Consider the following 22,833-nt stretch of genomic DNA (forward strand, 5'->3'; position numbering starts at 1 on the left):
CTAATCCTCTCCTCGGTGAAAGTGAAATGAGACAGAAAGAACACTATTAATCTCATTATGGCCATGTGCTTTGTTACCATGGAATCCCACACCAAATTATCAGTTGCTGACCCATCCCCATGACGACACTGTACCCCTCCTACCCATTATTACTGTGAGTGTTCTAGACTGTCCTCTGGTTGACTTGTCGCTGGGCGACACAGAGTGGGTCATGATGAGTCAGGACAGGAGTGTGTTTGCTGTTTGTTATCCCTAATACTCAGGTCCTCATTGCAAAAGAAACTGTCAACATTAGACATACATGAAATGCTTAAGGATTATAATGAAAAACTCTCCATCAAAAATACACATTCATTAAAATGCTTGAGCATTCAATGTAAATTTCATCTCCAATATATAATGAAGTATTTTGAACAAGCATGGAACAATGCAACACTAAATTTAAATAGTTGTGTATCCTAATGTGCTGCTGTCAATTCATCACATTAAATAAATCATTCAGTTTGCCCTTGACACAGTGCCAGAAGGGACTGTCCAATACTGTGTATTGTTTCCTGGTTGTTTCAGACATTGTCAAGGTATGTGTCCGTGGCAGCAGTGTGTGATTGTGGGTTGGCTGTTGTGTTAATTGGACACAGTAGCCTCGTCTGACATCTGAAGAAAGAGATGGGTTGATTGAGACCGTTCAAGCAGTACATGATAGAGTGCTGGGAGCCATAGGGTTGTATGAGGTCAGGGTGTGAATCTCCTACCAGTTTAATAACGGCACACAAACTTAGCTCCTACTGATGCCTCCATCTCTCTGTCTTATTCTGAAAATAGGAATCATATGTATTCTATTTTTACACTCGCTAACTGACTACAAGCGACTTCGCTGGCTGCATCACTGTCACTGTTAAAATACTAGAGACGCATGTGCTAGATTGAACTGTAATTACCACCACATTGATACACTAGCAGGGCAGAGGGAAGATATAAAATAACCCACATACTGTTAAAGCCCTCCGTTAATTATAAAAGGTGCAGCAAAATGCTTATGTGCTCGCTGCCTCAACAATGCAGTACATTAATCAATATCAATAATAATGAAAAGTAAAAAATAACAAGTAGTAGAAGTAATAGAAGAGGTAGTATGCATAGTAATAATGGACTGTATGAATAATATATTTACAAATATAAAGTGGGTAGTGGAATCAATGGTATATATTCGAACAGCAGAGTTGACTGTGCGTGTGTGTAGGAGTTCTGAGAGTGTGTGTGCTTGCAGTGGTAGAAAAAGTACTCAATTATCGTACTTGAGTAAAAGTAAAGATACATGAATAGAAAATCACTCACTTAAAAGTCACCCAGTAAAATACTACTTGAGAAAAAGTCTTAAAGTATCTGGTTTTAAATCTATTTAAGTACAGTTGTGGAAAAAGTACAAAATTGTCATACTTTAGTAAAAGTATAAACTTAAAGTAAATGCTATACATAAAATGTCTGATATTAAAGCTGCAATGTGTAACTTTTTGGGCGACTTAACCAAATTCACAGAGACATGAGAGTTATAGATTTGTAATTCTCAATGAAAGCAAGTCTAAGAAGCGGTAGAACAGATCTATGTGAGCTATTTCTATGCTTCCAGTTCTTACTTTTGGTTTTGTACACCAGCTTCAAACAGCTGAAAATACAATATTTTTGGTTATGGAAAATATATTTTGCAGCGGTTTAGATGGTACAATGATTCTCTACACTATACTTACTGATTTTGTCACATAAATTGAAATTAGGCGAACTATTAGAATTTTAGCAACCAGTAAATGCATAGTGCATCTTTAAGCAAACCAGATTGCACAATTTTCCTTTATTTTTTAATTGACTTACGGACAGACAGGGTCACACTCCTGCACTCAGACATAATTTACTAATGCAGTATTTGTGTTTAGTGAGTCCGCCAGATCAGAGGTAGTAGGGATAGGTGCGTGAATTGGACTACATTGCTCTCGTGTCTAAGCATTCTAAATGTAACTAGTACTTTTAAGTGTCACGGAAGTTGTATGGGAGTAAAAAGCACATACAGTGCATTCGGAAAGTATTCAGACCCCTCGACTTTTCCACATTTAGTTACATTACAGCCTTTTCAAAAATGGATGAATTAAATGTGTCACGCCCTGACACATTATTCTCTATGTTAGGTCAGGGTGGGAAAATCTGTTTTCTATTTCTTTGTGTTTTTGGCTGAGTATGGTTCCCAATCAGAGGCAGCTGTCTATCATTGTCTCTGATTGGGGATCATATATAAGTTGCCATTTTCCTTCTGGGTTTTGTGGCATCTTGTTTTCTGTATAGTTTATTTTCCCTTACAGAACTGTGCACTTTCATTTTTGTCATTGTTATTTTGCTTTTGGTGTCATCAATAAAAAGTACGATGTACGCCTACAACGCTGCACCTTGGTCCGGTCATTCCACAAACGAGAGCCATAACAAAATTATTGTTTTTCCTTATAAATCTACACACAATACCCCATAATGGGAAAGCGAAAACAGTTCTTAGAAATGTTTGCAAATGTATTAAAAGGGAACAACAGAAACACCTTCTTATATAAGTATTCAGACCCTTTGCTATGAGACTCTGTTTTCATTGATCATCCTTGAGATGTTTTTACAACTTGATTTGAGTCTACCTGTGGTAAATTCAATTGATTGGACATGATTTGGAAAGGCACACACCTGTCTATATAAGGTCCCACAGTTGACAGTGCATGTCAGAGCAAAAACCAAGCTATGAGATCAAAAGAATTGTTCGTAGTGCTCCGAGACAGGATTGTGTCAAGGCACAGATCTGGGAAGGGTAGCAAAATATTTCAGCAGCATTGAAGGTCCCCAAGAACACAGTGGCCTCTATTATTCTTAAATGAAAGAAGTTTAGAATCACCAAGACTCTTCCTAGAGCTGGCCGCCCAGCCAGCCTGAGCAATAGGGGGAAAAGGGCCTAGGTCAGGGAGATGACAGAGCTCCAGAGTACTCTGACAGAGCTCCAGAGTTCCTCTGTGGAGATGGGAGAGCCTTCCAGAAGGACAACCATCTCTGCAGCACTTCACCAATCAAGCCTTTATGGTAGAGGGGTCAGACGGAAGCCACTCCTCAGTAAAAGGCACACGACAGCCTGCTTAGAGTTTGCCAAAAGGCACCTAAAGGACTCTCAGACCACGAGAAACAACCAGGTATCAAGGTAAGACCCTAGTGCAGATGGTGAGAAGTAACAATGTTTATTGTAACAACAGAGGCACGCAAACGACAGTTCATGGCAGGCAGGGGTCGATAATCCAGAGTAGGAGCAAAGGCACAGGACGGCGGGCAGGCTCAGGGTCAGGGACAGGCCGAGTGGTCAGGCGGGTGGGTACAGTGTCAGGACAGGCAAGGGTCAAAAACCAGGACAGTGAGGAAAAGAGAAGCTGGGAAAAGACAGGAGCTGACAGGACAAACACTGGTAAGCTTGGCAAACAAGACAAACATGCACAGACAGACAGAAAACACAGGTATTTTTGCTCTCTAAATACCCAGAGGATAAGTGGGGAAGATGGGTGACACCGGGAGGGGGTGGAGACAAACACACGGACAGATGAAACAGATCAGGGCGTGACAGAAACAAGATTCTCTGGTCTGATGAAATCAATATTGAACTCTTTGGCCTGAATGCCAATCTTCACATCTGGAGAAACGTGGCACTATCCCTACGGTGAAGCATGGTAGTGGCAGCATCATGATGTGGGGCTGTGTTTCTACGGTAGGGACTGGGAGACTAGTCAGGATCGAGGGGAAAGATGAACGCAGCAAAGTACAGCCTGGCTCCACCGTCCTCCATCCTGCAGCCAAGCTAATGCCATGCATCCAGGGAAAGGGAGAAACACCCAGAACAAAAGCTCAGTCTTTATCTGCTCTTTGTATGCTTAACACTGCTAAAATAGTAGCTGATAGAAGGGGCGTATAGAGTTGCATCTGAGTGTTTCTTTGTTTACTCACAATGAGAGGTGAAAAAATATGTGTGGTTCTGGTGTCCAGGTGCCCTCTGACAATTAACTAAGATCAGTTTTGCAGATCTCCAGGCATAATGGTTAAGGTTAGTGATATGGGAAGGTACACTGATCCTAGATCTGTGTCCCCTAGCAGGACTAACAGGAAAACAGATAAATCAAACATGGTTGATATGCACTATTATACACAAACCTTATTATGCATTCATGACCTCATGCTACAGTTGGGTAAATATGGCATGTATTATGCATGAGGTACACATAGCCTGACAGTGTAAATATAAATATATAAATCAACTTTAAATATAAATGTGAACACATTAACTTCAGTATGTACACAGTGCTGATCGTTTGGATTTCCTGACAGTGTCCTAGGTAAAGTATGTAGATGTCAGGGTTGTAGTACAGTATCAGTCAATACCATATAGAAGATCACAGAGAAGGGGGATTGAAAGGATACTTTGTACTGTCAATGTTAGATCTGCAAGGACTTTTTCAAGACAAACCCCATTCTTTTTAGCCCCACGTTCCATAAACAAAGACGTTCTGTCACTCATCCTCTCTGTAAGAGCCTATACTGTAAACACGGTCTCGACAGCTAGGATATAAGCTGTAGGCTACTATATCTATCTAGTACAGGATGTTTGAAATGAAATGAATAGTAATTTCTCTCTAAATGTTTACTCTATGATAAGTGACCAAATGCTAACCCATTGGCCATGTCCAATCTTTCTAATATTTGTGCGGAACAAATCACATGAACTCGTTCAGATTACCATTAAGCTTATTATGACACTCTACACTGTTTTTTCAGTTGGTCAAATGCCACAATTCTAGCAGTGGGCATTGAGTCTAAAGGGGCAATTTGCTATAAGGTATTCTATTTTACTCTGTTCTATTCTAGCCGTAGCCCTCTGTATTCATGCGTATTTGAGAGAAATGGTATTAACCTTCTTGACCGGAAAAAATAATATTACAAAAAATATGTTTGAGGCTTTAGGCCAGAAGCACTATCAGTAAGACTTTAAGATGACTTTCTATAAATCTCTGAATTGCCCATAAGGTTAAACAAGAGCATGGCACAAGACAATTTCCTCTTTTGATTTACTTACTTATTCATCTATTTATATAAGTATTTGTGAAGAATGAACCCCCTGGAGAGGAATCATGATTTCCAAGTCCCTTATCAAACATATTACAGAATTATTAAAATGGCAATAAGCAGGACCGTTTCCCTCTCTCCTTAATGGCCTAATTCAAAGCAAATTAAATCAAAGGACGAAGCATCTACTAAATGTATGATTGCTTTGATAGCATAATGTGTTGTTTTTGTCACAGCAGACCATAGACAAGACAAACTATTCTTCACAGACATTAAAGAAGATAAATGATCTGGTCAAAAGCGGCATTGTTTCAAATAAACTATTAATATAACTTTGTAGTGTGACTCTGAACATTTCATAATTCATGTCCCAGTTGCAAAGGTTTTAGAAGAGACATCACATTAAAATGTTGACAGGGTAATGATGTGCTTTCAAACACATCGATGAACCGGCCAAGGTGCTAAGACATCCAAGACATCATTCATATCACTGTTAACACCGACACTAGCAGAAAATCAACTGTGTGTGTGTGAGTGTGTGCCTTCCTGCCTGCCTGCATGCAGGTGCGTGTGCCTACAGTACGTACATGCATGCACTTTAGTATGTGTAAATCAATGACTTAAAGAAGATTCAGCAATGTGTCTGTCTGTGTGTATCCATTTCCCTGACCATCTCCCGTGTGGACCTTCCTCCCTAAGCATGCAGTCAAACATCATGATTTAATAACAACACTCTCTGTTAATCAGGATTCATTTCCATAAATGTAACTGCTGCGTGGTTGTGAGCAGCCACCTCTCCCCTCGTGCCCGCTGTATGCACTCAGCCTGGGTTCAGTGTGTGTGTTTGTGTGTGCCCGCTGTGTGCACCCAACTTTCCATTCTGGGGGGGGGGAATTATCGCTTTGATGTTCCCCCGCGCTGCCTGCCACCGGTGCCCCTATAAGCTAGCACTAGGCTGACGCAAGATATGCTACCCTACACTCAGCATAGTTCAGAGCAACACTGGGCTGACGCAAGCTAACGCTACATAACACAAGCTAGTGTTGCTCTACTTACATTGATCACACCCCGGGGATATGAGCACACAGAACAAAACACACTCTTTATTTAAGGAGATACGAGTCTAAAATTAACATGATGATAATGATGATGATTAACCAGGCTTCCAACAGTATAGCCAAGGGGGAATGTTGAATCAAAGAGAGCGGGGGAGGAGAAATGGAGAGGAGGGATTGGAGGTAAGAGAGGAGTGGTGATGGGAAGAGAAGGACAGGGAGAGGGGTGGGACAATTGGGTAGTAGGAGAAGCAGGATGGAAAAGTGGTGGATGAGAAGGGGAGAAAGAAAGAGAAAGCTCTTGTTTGTGGATTATTGCGTTCAACACACACACACACACACACACAGACACATCCTGAACTCAGATTCAACTTCACGGGGCTTAATCAGAAACCTGATTCTCTTTCAGGCGTGTGGGCGTCACCATAACAGTCTCAGAGAGAGACGGGTGAGAAGAGGGCGGTAGATGCTTTTTGGGCTAATGTTCTACCTTCCCTCCATTCTAATTTCCTCTCTTCTCCTCTCCTCCTCTCCTCCTCTCCTCTGTTCTCCTCCATTCCTCTCCTCTCCCATCCTCTTCCCTCATCTCCTCTCCCATCATCTCCTCTTCTCTCCTCCTGAAACTTTAGGCACATGCTCGTAACTCAGCCTTTCACATACATCATGTTTTAATGTAAATTGGAGATTTGCAAATGATGTACAGGTTTAGAGTTAGGATTTGTCCCCTACTGAATGCATTAGATAGGGACTGTTCATGTGCACAGAATAGTGTCACTAAGCTACAATTAGAGATGAAGGAAGGAGGGGACAGGAGCTTAAATAGAAACAGGCCATGGTGCTGCAGTATGGTAGATAAAGAGTATTGTGTAGGTGGCTGTTGACAAGGAGCAGCAAACCTCTGACTTCCACCTCCGTGACTTGTAGAACACGTCAAAGAGCATAAAGAAGAAGCGTGACAAAATTCCTGTCTGGCTCTAAGTCACTGAGCTATTAATGAGGAGGGGGAAAAACACATGTTCTTTATCTCTCTACCAACCCCTTCACATGAAAACTGGCACATTTGGGCAGAAACTATCTAATGAAAGAAAACGAAAGCAGAGCAATCAACAACAACAAAATACTCCACCTGGACAAATCAGATCCTTTTCCTCAGTATGTCAGAGAAAGTGTTGTGTGTGTGTGAATGCGTGTGTATGTTTATGGAATGTCCCAGTTTAACGGTAGATCTTGCCAATGGTTAGTGTTCCCAGCATGCAATTGCTCCCCTGTTGCTATATTAAGAGATAAGGAGAGAGAGATAAAGGGCTAGTCACATACTACCCCTGAATGAGCAGGGGTAGGACAATGTAAATAAAACGCTTAAGAATTTACTCATAGCCGTTTGAAAGCATATCTGCTTTTATGAGAGAGAGCAGGGGATGTTTAAGTGAGTTATCACTGATTCACTCCCTATTTCTGATTCCCTATTTCTTTTTACCAAACTATAATTCTACTGTTGCTACCAGTGGCGATTTTCCTTTTAACCAGCATGTAAATTTTAGTGGGGAAATCTACCCCATTTTTTGTTTTGATGCATGCCAGCAAAGCCACTACACAACACTAAACTATACATTAATTTCACTATAACAGTGACAAACGGTGCCTACCACCTGTTAGGGCCGACATAAAGCTGTCCCAACAGCAGAGCTTTCTTTTCAGCACCATGGAGTGAATCCTTACCACTGCTACACCTGTCAATCAGCGGAACCTTGTCTGGCAGCGAAACAGTTCATTCAGCCTCATTAACTGCCTTTTAAAAAAACATACCTGATATGGCTGATTTGCTTAACCAAATGTGGTTTCTAGTGACAATTGAGGTGTAGAAACTATGGCATGAGCGGACGATGAGCGCATAAGAGGATTTCAATGAAGACATTAATGAGCGAGCTAGGATGGACATAGTCAATATAACTATTTGTTCAGGAATTGTTTTCTGTACAGCGACAGAATTCACTTTCTTAGCTACAGTGTACATATCTCCCTGGTATTTTACATAATTTATGACGCAGTATACAATACATTTTTGGACTCACCTTGTTGTGCTGTACTTACTTGAACAGGAAGGCGGTGGCAATTTTTGTCATCAAACGTTGTCATCAAAGTTTGGCATTCTCTGGATTTATGGTGCTTTCAAGACAACTGGGGACTCAATAAAAAAACAAGGTTGAATGATGACGTCATGATTCTGAGATTCCGAGTTTCCTGGGGGGTTTTTACACGGCAGAAGTCATGCTGGATTGACAGCAAGGCCAATGTATTCAACCTTTTCTGGCCCATGGTGTTGCATGTGAATGTTTATCCTTTTAAGCTTGGAAAGGAGACCCTTAAACCCAGACATGGACCACACAACCACTCCACTGAATAGCAGGCTAGTGATTGCTTTGCAATGCTTGCAGTTAGCCACTGATTCCTTCCAAACCCTCATTGTTGAATTTGCAATTTTCAACTTGTTGTGTAATGTTTATGTCCAATGGCCGATGATCACCGATACGTTTTATCTGTAATTTCTCTTCATATGACAAGGATTGAAAAGGATTTGCCACTAGATTGGCGAAGGAATTCATGACGATGACTGCTTGTCTAGCTTGCTAGCTAATATTTTGATAGTATGATGTTGACATCAGTCCGATCAAAGACACAGTAGATATAACGTGATTTGACGTCATTTTACCTGTGGCCAATGACTGTGAGCCTTCTTGGATGGGCACTTCTAATATAACTCTATGGCAGCACCCATGAAGCTTGAATTTTTTAGCTCTCCCTGTAGATTTAGTGGTGACGTAATGTCCCCATGAGTGACAGAACACTGATCCAATCACGGCACAACTAGAGAACATTACTAACCCCATCGCTCCGTATTTTCCGTTGGCTGCCCCACCACCACAGAAGCATTGAGCTAGGATGAACCACCTGCATCTTGGAGCTGCATTACTCAAGAAAGCAAAGTCTGTCTGTCTGGTAGATGCTATACAAATCTGTCTGTCTGGTAGATGCTATACAAGTCTGTCTGTCTGGTAGATGCTATACAAGTCTGTCTGTCTGGTAGATGCTATACAAGTCTGTCTGTCTGGTAGATGCTATACTAGTCTGTCTGTCTGGTAGATGCTATACAAGTCTGTCTGTCTGTCTGTCTGTCTGTCTGTCTGTCTGTCTGTCTGTCTGTCTGTCTGTCTGTCTGTCTGTCTGTCTGTCTGTCTGTCTGTCTGTCTGTCTGTCTGTCTGTCTGTCTGTCTGTCTGTCTGGTAGATGCTATACAAGTCTGTCTGTCTGGTAGATGCTATACAAGTCTGTCTGTCTGGTAGATGCTATACAAGTCTGTCTGTCTGGTAGATGCTATACAAGTCTGTCTGTCTGGTAGATGCTATACAGGTCTGTCTGTCTGGTAGATGCTATACAGGTCTGTCTGTCTGGTAGCTGGTTTCCCTTGTGTGTGAGTATGTCTGTAAGCCAGTGGGTTTTTTATTCAAGTCCATCTGTTTTGTAGCTGCTTAGCTCTGTATGTCTGCGTTGCTGTGTTTGATGAGTAGGTGTGTGTCGATTGGATGGGTCTGCCTGGAGATAGCTGTACGCGATGTCCCCTATCCCCTGTCTCTTCTCTGTGTGCTTCAATCTCCGGACGTAGGCACGGCCAATCTTGTTAAGTGAGACTCATTGGCTCTAAATATTTGCTAAACACTAACTTTTCAGGGGCTGATAGGCTGTCAAAGGTTCAGTCCTATCAAAGGTTCAGTCCTATCAAACTACTACACAATTAAACGTTCTATGCTGTGCATCCACCTTACAGATCCTTCTCGATGAGTCACGAAGCCAGGATCCCAGCCACCACATTCAGCAATGTGTGTGTGTGTGTGTGTGTGGCCTCACATTTTAGCCTGGGGTGTCTCCAGGGTGTTGGGTTGTAGAGCGCTGCACGCATACCTAGACCCAGCCTCACACAATCTCACAGAACACTTTACCTGACTGCTGGTACCACATAGACACAATGACCCAGCATCATTATTTAAGAACCCTACCAGTCTCGTGACAACTCCCTCTTCATGTTTTGCCTCCTCCTCCTATTCCACCCTGTCATCCTCCACTCTCCTGTTGAAAATGTGACTATCCCAATTAAAAAATAAATGTGTGTGTGTGTGTGTGTGTGTGTGTGTGTGTGTGTGTGTGTGTGTGTGTGTGTGTGTGTGTGTGTGTGTGTGTGTGTGTGTGTGTGTGTGTGTGTGTGTGTGTGTGTGTGTGTGTGTGTGTGTGTGTTTGAGTGAGCGTGTTTGAGTGAGCTTGTTTGAGTGAGCGTGTTTGAGTAAGCGTGTTTGAGTGAGCGTGTCTGTGTTTGAGTGAGCGTGTCTGTGTGTTTGAGTGAGTGTGTCTGTGTGTTTGAGTGAGCGTTTATGTGTGTGTGTGTGTGTGTGTGTGTGTGTGTGTGTGTGTGTGTGTGTGTGTGTGTGTGTGTGTGTGTGTGTGTGTGTGTGTGTGTGTGTGTGTGTGTGTGTGTGTGTGTGTGTGTGTGTGTGTGTGTGTGTTTGAGTGAGCGTGTTTGAGTGAGCTTGTTTGAGTGAGCGTGTTTGAGTAAGCGTGTTTGAGTGAGCGTGTCTGTGTTTGAGTGAGCGTGTCTGTGTGTTTGAGTGAGTGTGTCTGTGTGTTTGAGTGAGCGTTTATGTGTGTGTGTGTGTTTGGGTTCTGGTCGTGTCTGGCGTGATTAGCTGGTGTATCATTCCGTGACTGGGCCTTGCATCAGACCAGCAGAGAGCGAGGGGTGAGAGGGAGAGAGAGGGGGGAGAGAGCTGGGTTAACGGGTGAGGCAGGGAGAGAGCACTCATGAATGAAACATAGAGGGTAATGAAACGTGTAGCTTAACACTCAGACTCACACACACACACACTATCAGACTCAGCCCAAACACCAACACGTGCAAATATACTGACAGAATTCTCACAGCAGAATCAAATGGACGATGGTAGAGAGTAGAAATATCAACAAAGTACTAGGATTGCCACTCCTCCCCCATTAGAATATACGGTGCATAATGTCTGCCAATGACAACCATTAAAGAGTCAAGGAGTGCATACTGTGTAGGTCATAGGGCCATGGGTCGTGGTGCAGAGGTGACATGGCAGGTTATAGCAGGTTGTAGTCTAATTCTAATTAGGTCTGTTTATTGGGTAAAGAAGCTAACACTAATTGGAGGTCAGGGACATTTCAGGAAATCTCAACCACTGGCATCTACTGCACACACACACACACACACACACCCTCTCTCTCTTTCTCTCAAAACAAAATCAACCACACAAGCACACAAACACAGACAATTGGATACACCCCCCCCCACACACACACACACACACATAGTTTGAGTTTGTGTGTCTGTGTGTGCGTGTGCATGCATCCACATGTGGCATGTCTGTCCATAAAGAGTCACGCCGGTCACCCTCCCTACTACGGACTAGACGCTGACCGGGAGGGAAACATGCAGACAGATGTTCGAAGGGGAAAATCATCAAGCACAGAGAAGCCCAGCAGGATAAAAAGACACAAAAGCTTTCACTTTTCTCCCAGCTGCTAAGAGCAGGATTAGGGCTTCTTACCACAGAACAATGGGCAGACTGTTGTGCTGATAACGAGGTGTTAATCAGCAATGCTTTCTCCCTCTCTTTCTCCTTCCCCTTCCGGCACTGGAGGCTCAAATCTGCTTTGTGCTCCTCTTAACTCTTAAATAGGAGAATGGATGATGGATTTCGTCCCTTTATTGAATGTCCTAACTTTCAAAACAAAATGTTATAGCGGTAATCAGGAATTCAGCACCACTGAAGTGGACAGCGACACAATTCGGTTCAGCACAAGTTCAGGACCTGGACAGTGTGGACAGTGACCGTCTCACAAGACTGGACACGGAGTACACTGCAACTAAAATAGAACTCTTCATTGTATCTACAGTCACAACATGTCTGTATCATGACTTTCTTGTGATAGATGTCTGTATAATTGTTTCAGCAGCAGTATGTAATGTGTATCCGGATGTGTGTGTTATGGCTTTTTTTGGTAATTAGGTGAAGTCCACTATAACAGCAGACCAAGCTGCTCTCATCTCCTCCTTCTATCTTCATGCCTCACTGGTCTAACACTGTATGGAGCACTTCAAGTGTGTGTGTGTGTGTGTGTGTGTGTGTGTGTGTGTGTGTGTGTGTGTGTGTGTGTGTGTGTGTGTGTGTGTGTGTGTGTGTGTGTGTGTGTGTGTGTGTGTGTGTGTGTGTGTGTGTGTGTGTGTGTGTGTGTGTGTGTGTGTGTGTGTGTGTGTGTGTGTGTGTGTGTGTGTGTGTGTGTGTGTGTGTGTGTGTGTGCTAAAGGGGGGTAGGTAGGTAGGTCTGATAACCAACACTCAGAAATGATAGTTTAGCCCTGGAGAGGACTTGACACGCAATACCACAGCTGCCATGATGAAGGGTAGGCAACCACCTCCAAGGGCTTTGAGATACGCCAGAGAAGGAGATAGATCTGTGTGTGTATGTGTCTGAAACACACAGACGTCTTACCATAGCTTGGTTAGAGTATAGGAGGAGTATACAAAGAAGACACAGACTCTAAATAGTCAACGAGGTGCAGACTTACTGATCATGGCTTTTTTCACCACACACAGCTGGGAACAACAGGATGTAAACTCAGCAAGAGAGACGAGATAAAGATGAATGCACTTTTACTGAAGACAATATGCTTTACTTTTCCAGGGTGCCAGTCTGTCTCTGAAACTGAATTGTCATATGATTTCACCCGGAGACCAGGTATGCTCAGTAACATCAATGACGTGGCAGAGAGAAGTAGAAATCAGCAGGGCTGCAGCTGTAGGGGAGTGGGATTGGTCGATGGGACGTTTTCACAGTTGTTTTGATATCCTAGAACTTTAAAGATCAACTCACTCTGTCTACCACTCATCCCCATGCCCATCACTATCCCCATGCCCATCACTATCCCCATGCCCATCACTATCCCCATGCCCATCCCCATAACTATCCCCATGCCCATCACTATCCCCATGCCCATTACTATCCCCATGCCCATCACTATCCCCATGCCCATCACTATCCCCATGCCCATCACTATCCCCATGCCCATCCCCATAACTATCCCCATGCCCATCCCCATACCTATCCCCATCACTATCCCCATGCCCATCACTATCCCCATGCCCATCCCCATAACTATCCCCATGCCCATCCCCATACCTATCCCCATCACTATCCCCATGCCCATCCCCATACCTATCCCCATCCCCATACCTATCCCCATCCCCATACCTATCCCCATGCCCATCCCCATGCCTATCCCAATCACTGTCCCAGTGCCCATCACCATGCCCATGCCCATGCCCATGCCCATGCCCATCACCATCCCCATGCCTATCCCCATGACTATCCCCATCACCATGCCCATTACCATGCCTATCCCCATCCCCATCATCATGTCCATCACCATCCCCATGCCCATCCCCATACCTATCCCCATCACTATCCCCATGCCCATCCCCATATCTATCCCCATCACCATCCCCATGCCCATCCCCATGCCCATCCCCATATCCATCCCCATCACCATCCCCATGCCCATCCCCATGCCTATCCCCATGCCCATCACTATCCCCATGCCCATCCCCATACCTATCCCCATCCCCATACCTATCCCCATCACTATCCCCATGCCCATCACTATCCCCATGCCCATCCCCATACCTATCCCCATCCCCATACCTATCCCCATCACTATCCCCATGCCCATCCCCATACCTATCCCCATCCCCATACCTATCCCCATGCCCATCCCCATGCCTATCCCAATCACTGTCCCCATGCCCATCACCATGCCCATGCCCATGCCCATCACCATCCCCATGCCTATCCCCATGACTATCCCCATCACCATGCCCATTACCATGCCTATCCCCATCCCCACCATCATGCCCATCCCCATCACTATTCCCATCCCCATGCCTATCCCCATACCTATCCCCATCCCCATACCTATCCCCATGCCCATGCCTATCCCAATCACTATCCCCATGCCCATGCCCATCACCATCCCCATGCCTATCCCAATCACTATCCCCATGCCCATGCCCATGCCCATCACCATCCCCATGCCTATCCCCATGACTATCCCCATCACCATGCCCATTACCATGCCTATCCCCATCCCAATCATCATGTCCATCACCATCCCCATGCCCATCCCCATACCTATCCCCATCACCATCCCCATGCCTATCCCCATCACTATCCCCATGCCCATCCCCATGCCCATCCCCATATCCATCCCCACCACCATCCCCATGCCCATCCCCATGCCTATCCCCATCACTATCCCCATGCCCATCACCATCCCCATGCCCATCCCCATGCCTATCCCATCACTATCCCCATGCCCATCCCCATCACCATGCCCATTACCATGCCTATCCCCATGCCCATCCCCATATCTATCACCATCCCCATGCCCATCCCCATGCCCATCCCCATATCTATCCCCATCACTATCCCCATGCCCATACCCATACCTATCCCCATCACTATCCCCATGCCCATCACCATCCCCATGCCCATCCCCATGCCTATCCCATCACTATCCCCATGCCCATCCACATCCCCATCACCATGCCCATTACCATGCCTATCCCCATCCCCACCATCATGCCCATCACCATCCCCATGCCCATCCCCATACCTATCCCCATCACTATCCCCATGCCCATCCCCATCACCATGCCCATGCCCATCCCCATCACATCACCATCCCCATGCCTATCCCCATCCCCACCATCATGCCCATCACCATGCCCATCCCCATGCCCACCCCCATCACCATGCCCATCACCATGTCCATCCCCATGCCCATCACCATGTCCATGCCCATCACCATGCCCATCACCATGCCTATCCCCATGCCCAATACCATCACCATCCCTTCCCCAAAATCATCCCCATCACTATCCCCATGCCCATGCCCATCCCCATCACCATGCCCATACCCATCCCCATCACATCACCATCCCCATGCCTATCCCCATGCCTATCCCCATCACCATGCCCATCACCATGCCTATCCCCATCCCCACCATCATGCCCATCACCATGCCCATGCCCATCCCCATGCCCACCCCCATCACCATGCCCATCACCATGTCCATCCCCATGCCCATCACCATGTCCATGCCCATCACCATGCCCATCACCATGCCCATCACCATGCCCATCACCATGCCTATCCCCATGCCCAATACCATCACCATCCCTTCCCCAAAATCATCCCCATCACCATCACCATGTCCATCACCATGCCCATCACCATCACCATGCCCAATACCATCCCCATCCCCATCACCATCACCATGCCCATCCCCATGCCCATCCCCATGCCTATCCCCATCCCCACCATCATGCCCATCACCATCACCATGCCCATCCCCATGCCCACCCCCATCACCATGCTCATCACCATGTCCATCCCCATGCCCATCCCCATGTCCATGCCCATCACCATGCCCATCACCATGCCTATCCCCATGCCCAATACCATCACCATCCCTTCCCCAAAATCATCCCCATCAAAATCACCATGCCCATCACCATCACCATGCCCAATACCATCACCATCCCCATCACCATCACCATGCCCATCCCCATGCCTATCCCCATCCCCACCATCATGCCCATCACCATCACCATGCCCATCCCCATGCCCACCCCCATCACCATGCCTATCCCCATCACCATGCCCATCACCATGCCCATCACCATGCCCATGCCTATCCCCCTGACTATCCCATCACCATGTCCATTACCATGCCTATCCCCATCCCCACCATCATGCCCATCACCATCCCCATGCCCATCCCCATACCTATCCCCATCACTATCCCCATGCCCATCACCATCCCCATGCCCATCCCCATGCCTATCCCCATCACTATCCCCACCACTATCCCCATGACCATTCCCATTACAATGCCTATCCCCATCCCCACCATCATGCCCATAACCATCCCCATCCCTATGCCAATGCCCTATGCCCATCCCCATGCCTATCCCCATCCCCACCATCATGCCCATCCCCATCACCATGCCCATCCCCATGCCCACCCCCATCACCATGCCCATCACCATGCCCATACCCAGGCCCACCCCATCACCATGCCCATCCCCATGCCATTCCCATCACCATGCTCATCCCCATCACCATGCCTATCACCATGCCCATCACCATGACCATCACCATGCCTATCCCCATGCCCAATACCATCACCATCCCCATCAACATTCCCATCACCATGCCCATCCCCATGCCTATCCCCACCATCATGCCCATCACCATCACCATGCCCATCCCCATCACCATGCCCATCAGGATGCCCATCACCATGCCCATCACCATGCCTATCCCCATGCCCAATATCATCACCATCCCCTCCCCAAAACCATCACCATCACCATGCCCATCACCATGCCCAGTACCATCACCATCCCCATGCCCATCACAATCCCCATGCCCATCACCATCCCCATGCCTATCCCCATCACCATCCCCACGCCTATCCCCACCATCATGCCCATCCCCATGCCCACCCCCATCACCATGCCCATCACCATGTCCATCCCCATGCCCATCCCCATCACCATGCCCATCACCATGCCTATCCCCATGCCCAATACCATCACCATCCCCTCCCCAAAACCATCCCCATCACCATCACCATGCCCACCCCCATGCCCATCACCATGTCCATCCCCATGCCCATCACCATCACCATGCCCATCCCCATCACCATGCCCATCACCATGCCTATCCCCATGCCCAATACCATCACCATCCCCATCACCATCACCATGCCCAATACCATCACCATCCCCATCACCATTTCCATGACATTTACATTACATTTACATTTAAGTCATTTAGCAGACGCTCTTATCCAGAGCGACTTACAAATTGGTGCATTCACCTTATGACATCCAGTAGAACAGTCACTTTCACCATATCACCATCACCATGCCCATCCCCATGCCTATCCCCACCATCATGCCCATCACCATGTCCATCCCCATGCCCATCCCCATCACCAGGCCCATCACCATGCCCATCACCATGCCAATCACCATGCCTATCCCCATGCCCAATACAATCACCATCACCATCACCATGCCCATCACCATGACTATCCCATCACCATGCCCATCCCCATGCCTATCCCCATCCCATGCCCATCACCATCGCCATGCCTACCCCCATCCCATGCCCAATACCATCGCCATGCCTATCCCCATCCCATGCCCAATACCATCACCATCCCCTCCCCAAAACCATCCCCATGCCCATCACCATGCCCATCCCCATGCCCATGCCTATCCCCATCACCAATACCATCCCCATGCCCAATATCATCACCACCCCCTCCCCAAAACCATCCCAATCACCATCACCATCCCAATCACCATCACCATGCCCATCACCATGCCTATCCCCATCACCATGCCCATCACCATGCCTATCCCCATCACCATGCCCATCACCATCCCCATGCCCATGCCGATCACCATGCCTATCCCCATGCCCATCACCATGCCTATCCCCATGCCAAATACCATCACCATCCCCTCCCCAAAACCATCCCCATGCCCATCACCATGCCCATCACCATGCCTATCCCCATGCCAAATACCATCACCATCCCCTCCCCAAAACCATCCCAATCACCATGCCCATCACCATCACCATGCCCATGCCGATCACCATGCCTATCCCCATGCCCATCACCATGCCTATCCCCATGCCAAATACCATCACCATCCCCTCCCCAAAACCATCCCCATGCCCATCACCATGCCCATCCCCATGCCCATCACCATGCCTAACCCCATGCCAAATACCATCACCATCCCCTCCCCAAAACCATCCCAATCACCATGCCCATCACCATGCCCATCACCATGCCCATCACCATCACCATGCCCATCGCCATCACCATGCCCAATACCATCCCCATGCCCAATACCATTCCCATGCCTATCCCCATCACCATGCCCATCACCATGCCTATCCCCATGCCCATCACCATGTCCATCCCCATCACCATGCCCATCCCCATGCCTATCCCCATGCCCAATACCATCACCATCCCCTCCCCAAAACCATCCCCATCACCATCACCATGCCCATCACCATGCCCAATACCATCACCATCACCATTTCCATCACCATCACCATGCCCATCCCCATGCCTATCCCCATCCCCACCATCATGCCCATCACCATGTCCATCCCCATGCCCATCCCCATCACCATGCCCATCACCATGCCCATCACCATGCCTATCCCCATGCCCAATACCATCACCATCCCCTCCCCAAAACCATCCCAATCACCATCACCATGCCCATCACCATGCCCATCACCATCACCATGCCCTATACCATCACCATGCCCAATACAATCACCATCACCATCACCATGCCCATCACCATGCCTATCCCCATCACCATGCCTATCCCCATGCCTATCCCCATCCCATGCCCATCACCATCGCCATGCCTATCCCCATCCCATGCCCAATACCACCCCCATGCCTACCCCCATCACCATGCCCATCACCATGTTCATCGCTATGCCCACCCCCATCACCATGCCCATCACCATGTTCATCCCTATGCCCACCCCCATCACCATCACCATCCCCATCACCATGCCTATCCCCATGCCTATCCCCATCACCATGCCCATCACCATGCCTATCCCCATCCCCACCACGCCCACCACCATGCCCATCACCATGCCCATCCCCATGCCCACCCCATCAACATGCCCATCACCATGTTCATCCCCATGCCCACTCCCATCACCATGCCCATCACCATGTTCATCCCTATGCCCACCCCCATCACCATGCCCATCACCATCACCATCCCCATCACCATCACCATGCCTATCCCCATGCCTATCCCCATCACCATGCCCATCCCCATGCCTATCCCCATCCCCACCACGCCCATCCCCATGCCCATCCCCATGCCCACCCCCATCACCACGCCCATCCCCATGCCCATCCCCATGCCTATCCCCATCCCCATGCCCATCCCCATGCCCACCCCCATCACCATGCCCATCACCATGTTCATCCCTATGCCCACCCCCATCACCATCACCATCCCCATCACCATGCCTATCCCCATGCCTATCCCCATCACCATGCCCATCACCATGCCTATCCCCATCCCCACCACGCCCACCACCATGCCCATCACCATGCCCATCCCCATGCCCACCCCATCAACATGCCCATCACCATGTTCATCCCCATGCCCACTCCCATCACCATGCCCATCACCATGTTCATCCCTATGCCCACCCCCATCACCATGCCCATCACCATCACCATCCCCATCACCATCACCATGCCTATCCCCATGCCTATCCCCATCACCATGCCCATCCCCATGCCTATCCCCATCCCCACCCCGCCCATCCCCCTGCCCATCCCCATGCCCACCCCCATCACCACGCCCATCCCCATGCCCATCCCCATGCCTATCCCCATCCCTATGCCCATCCCCATGCCCACCCCCATCACCATGCCCATCACCATGCCCATCACCATGCCTATCCCCATCCCCATGCCCATCACCATGCCCATGCCCATCCCCATCCCCATGCCCATCCCCATCCCCATGCCTATCCCCATGTCCATAGATGACAGTAACTTGTTTTGGAAGTCTATACCCGAGAGACACATTTAAAGGTCCCACCGCTTCAGTTGAAAGGCTTCTAAAATGCCTCTCCTTTCTAATAGTTACGGCTCAAGTAAGCACCTTATTTAGAGATGGACTGACCCCAGCTGCCTTGGAGACGTCTCCAGGCAGCTTGTTAGCACTTTGCAACGATGTACGCTGAGAGTAGGGAAGCAAGTTCAGGGAGTGAATACATTTAATTAATAAATGAACAAAACAAGAAACACGAACAGGGAAACCAACATGAAACAGCAACAATGACGACTGAGGAAGGAACCAAAGGGAGTGACCTATAAAGGGCAGATAATCAAGGAGGTGATGGAGTCCAGGTGAGTCATTATGCGCGTAACATTGGGGACAGGTGTGTGCCATAACGAGTAGCCTGGTGACCTAGAGGCCGGAGAGGGAACACACGTGACAGTACCCCCTCCCCGATGGGTGTCTCCAGCCGCAGGACGCCGACCAAGATGACAATCCCGGGGATCAGGAGCGGACCAGTCGATCCGGCTGAGGTGCAGGAGCATGACGACCTAGAGCGCCAGAAAACATACATGACAGTATCCCCTCCCCGGGGTGTTCGGCTCCAGCCGCAGGACGCCAACCGAAGGGACGGTCTCGGGGTTCCGGAGCGGACTGGTCGCCTCCGCTGAGGCGCAGAAACCTGACAAATCGGCTGAGGCGTGAGAGCCTGATGAGCCGCTGAGACCTCCCCTGGAGCAGCAGCACGGCCAGGTGGACTGGGGACAGCAAGGAGTCTTCAGGCCAGGTAGTCCTGAGGCATGGCTCTAGGGCTCAGGACCTCCGAGAGAAAGAGAGAAAGAGAGAAAGGAGAGAAAGAGAGAAAGGAGAGAAAGGAGAGAAAGAGAGAAAGAAGAGAAAGGAGAGAAAGAGAGAAAGAAAGAGAGAAATAGAAAAAGAGAGAAAGAAAAAGAGAAAAAGAGAGAAAGGGAGAATTAGAGCGAACATACTAAAATTCACACAGGACACCGAATAACACAGGGGAAATACTCCAGATATAACAGACTAACCCTATCCCCCGACACATAAACTACTGCAGCATAAATACTGGAGACAGGAGGGGTCGGGAGACACTGTGGCCCCTTCCGACAATACCGCTGGACAGGGCCAAACAGGCAGGATATAACCCCACCCACTTTGCCAAAGCACAGCCCCCACACCATATCTTCAACCACCAACTTACCATCCTGAGACAAGGCTGAGTACAGCCCACAAAGATCACCACGGCACAACCCAGGGGGGGGGGGGCAACCCAGACAGGAAGATCACGTCAGTGACTCAACCCACTCAAGCGACGCACCCCTCCTAGGGACGGCATGGAAGAGCAACAGTAAGCCAGTGACTCAGCCCCTGTAATAGTGCTAGAGGCAGAGAATCCCAGTGGAGAGAGGGGAACCGACCAGGCAGAGATAGCAAGGGCGGTTCGTTGCTCCTGTGCCTGTCCGTTCACCTTCACACTTCTGGGCCAGACTGCACTCAATCATAGGACCTACTGAAGAGATGGGTCTTCAATAAAGACTTAAAGGTTGACACCGAGTCTGCGTCTCTCACATGGATAGGCAGACCATTCCATAAAAATTAGAACTCTATAGGAGAAAGCCCTAACTCCAGCTGTTTGCTTAGAAATTCTAGGGGCAGTAAGGAGGCCTGCGTCTTGTGACCGTAGCGTACGTGTAGGTATGTACAGCAGGACCCAATCGTAGAGATAGGTAAGAGCAAGCCCATGTAATGCTTTGTAGGTTAGCGGTAAAACCTTGAGATCAGCCCTTGCCTTAACAGGAAGCCAATGTAGAGAGGCTAGCACTGGACTAATATGATCAAATGTTTTGGTTCTAGTCAAGATTCTAGCAGCCGTGTTTAGCACTAACTGAAGTTTATCTGGGTAGCCAGAAAGTAGAGTATTGCAGTAGTCTAACCTAGAAGTGACAAAGCATGGATACATTTTTTCTGCATTATTTTTGGACAGAAAGTTTCTGATTTTTGTAATGTTACATAGATGGAAAAAAAGCTGTCCCTGAAACAGTCTTGATATGTTCGTCAAAAGAGAGATCAGGGTCCAGAGTAACGTAGAGGTCCTTCACAGTTTTATTTGAGACGACTGTACAGCCATCAAGATGAATTGTCAGATTCAACAGAAGATCTCTTTGTTTCTTGGAACCTAAAACAAGCATCTCTGTTTGGTCTGAGTTTAAAAGTAGGACATTTGCCACCATCCACTTCCTTATGTGTGAGACCATGTTTCATCAATGTACAGCTGTGTGTCACCCGCATAGCAGTGAAAGTTAACATTATGTTTCCGAATGACACCCCCACGAGGTAAAATATATAGCGAAAACAATGATCCTAAAACAGAGCCTTGAAGAACACTGAAATTTACAGTTGATCTGTCAGAGGACAAACCCTCCACAGAGGCAAACTGATATCTTTCCAACAGAAAATATCTAAACCAGGCCAGAACTTGTCCATTTAGACCAATTTTGGTTTCCAATCTCTCCAAAGAATGTGGTGATTGATGGTATCAAAAGCAGCACTAAGGTTTAGGAGCACAAGGACAGATGCAGAGCCTCAGTCTGACACCTTCACAAGTGCAGTCTCAGTGCTATGATGGGGTCTAAAACCAGACTGAAGCGTTTCGTATACATTGTTTGTCTTCAGGAAGGCAATGAGTTGCTGCGCAACAGTTTTTTCCCAAATTTTTGAGAGGAATGGGAGATTCGATATAGGCCGATTCGTTTTTTAAATATTTTCTGGGTCAAGGTTTGGCTTTTTCAAGAGAGGCTTTATTACTGCCACTTTTAGTGAGTTTGGTACACATCCGGTGGATAGAGAGACGTTTATTGTGTTCAACA

The 22,833-nt window shown here is 47.7% G+C and overlaps 2 protein-coding genes across 2 annotated transcripts in view; both read right to left on the reverse strand.

Moving 5' to 3' along the window:
- Window positions 1-22,833, reverse strand: part of LOC118400263 (succinate dehydrogenase [ubiquinone] iron-sulfur subunit, mitochondrial-like) — a 401,361-nt gene that overhangs the window by 191,256 nt on the left and 187,272 nt on the right. The gene's annotated exons all lie outside the window — the stretch shown is intronic.
- On the reverse strand, window positions 13,023-14,588 carry LOC127910523 (uncharacterized). The gene is made up of 2 exons (XM_052474560.1): window positions 14,213-14,588; window positions 13,023-14,086 (listed from the first exon to the last, which is right to left on the reverse strand). Exons 1-2 carry the CDS (start codon window positions 14,586-14,588, stop codon window positions 13,023-13,025), a joined length of 1,440 nt encoding a protein of 479 aa, XP_052330520.1.

This window comes from Oncorhynchus keta, chromosome 21 (genome assembly GCF_023373465.1).
Source record: "Oncorhynchus keta strain PuntledgeMale-10-30-2019 chromosome 21, Oket_V2, whole genome shotgun sequence".
Taxonomy (NCBI): Eukaryota; Metazoa; Chordata; class Actinopteri; order Salmoniformes; family Salmonidae; genus Oncorhynchus; species Oncorhynchus keta.

Excerpts from the sequence above, each read along its gene's own strand:
- LOC127910523 (XM_052474560.1), bottom strand. The coding sequence starts at position 14,588 with ATGGGGATGGGCATGGGGATGGTGATGGGCATGGGGATAGTGATGGGG. Across the intron at positions 14,087-14,212 it reads AGGCATGGGCATGGGGATAG|GCATGGGGATGGTGATGGGC; the intron begins GTATGGGGATGG and ends TCATGGGGATAG.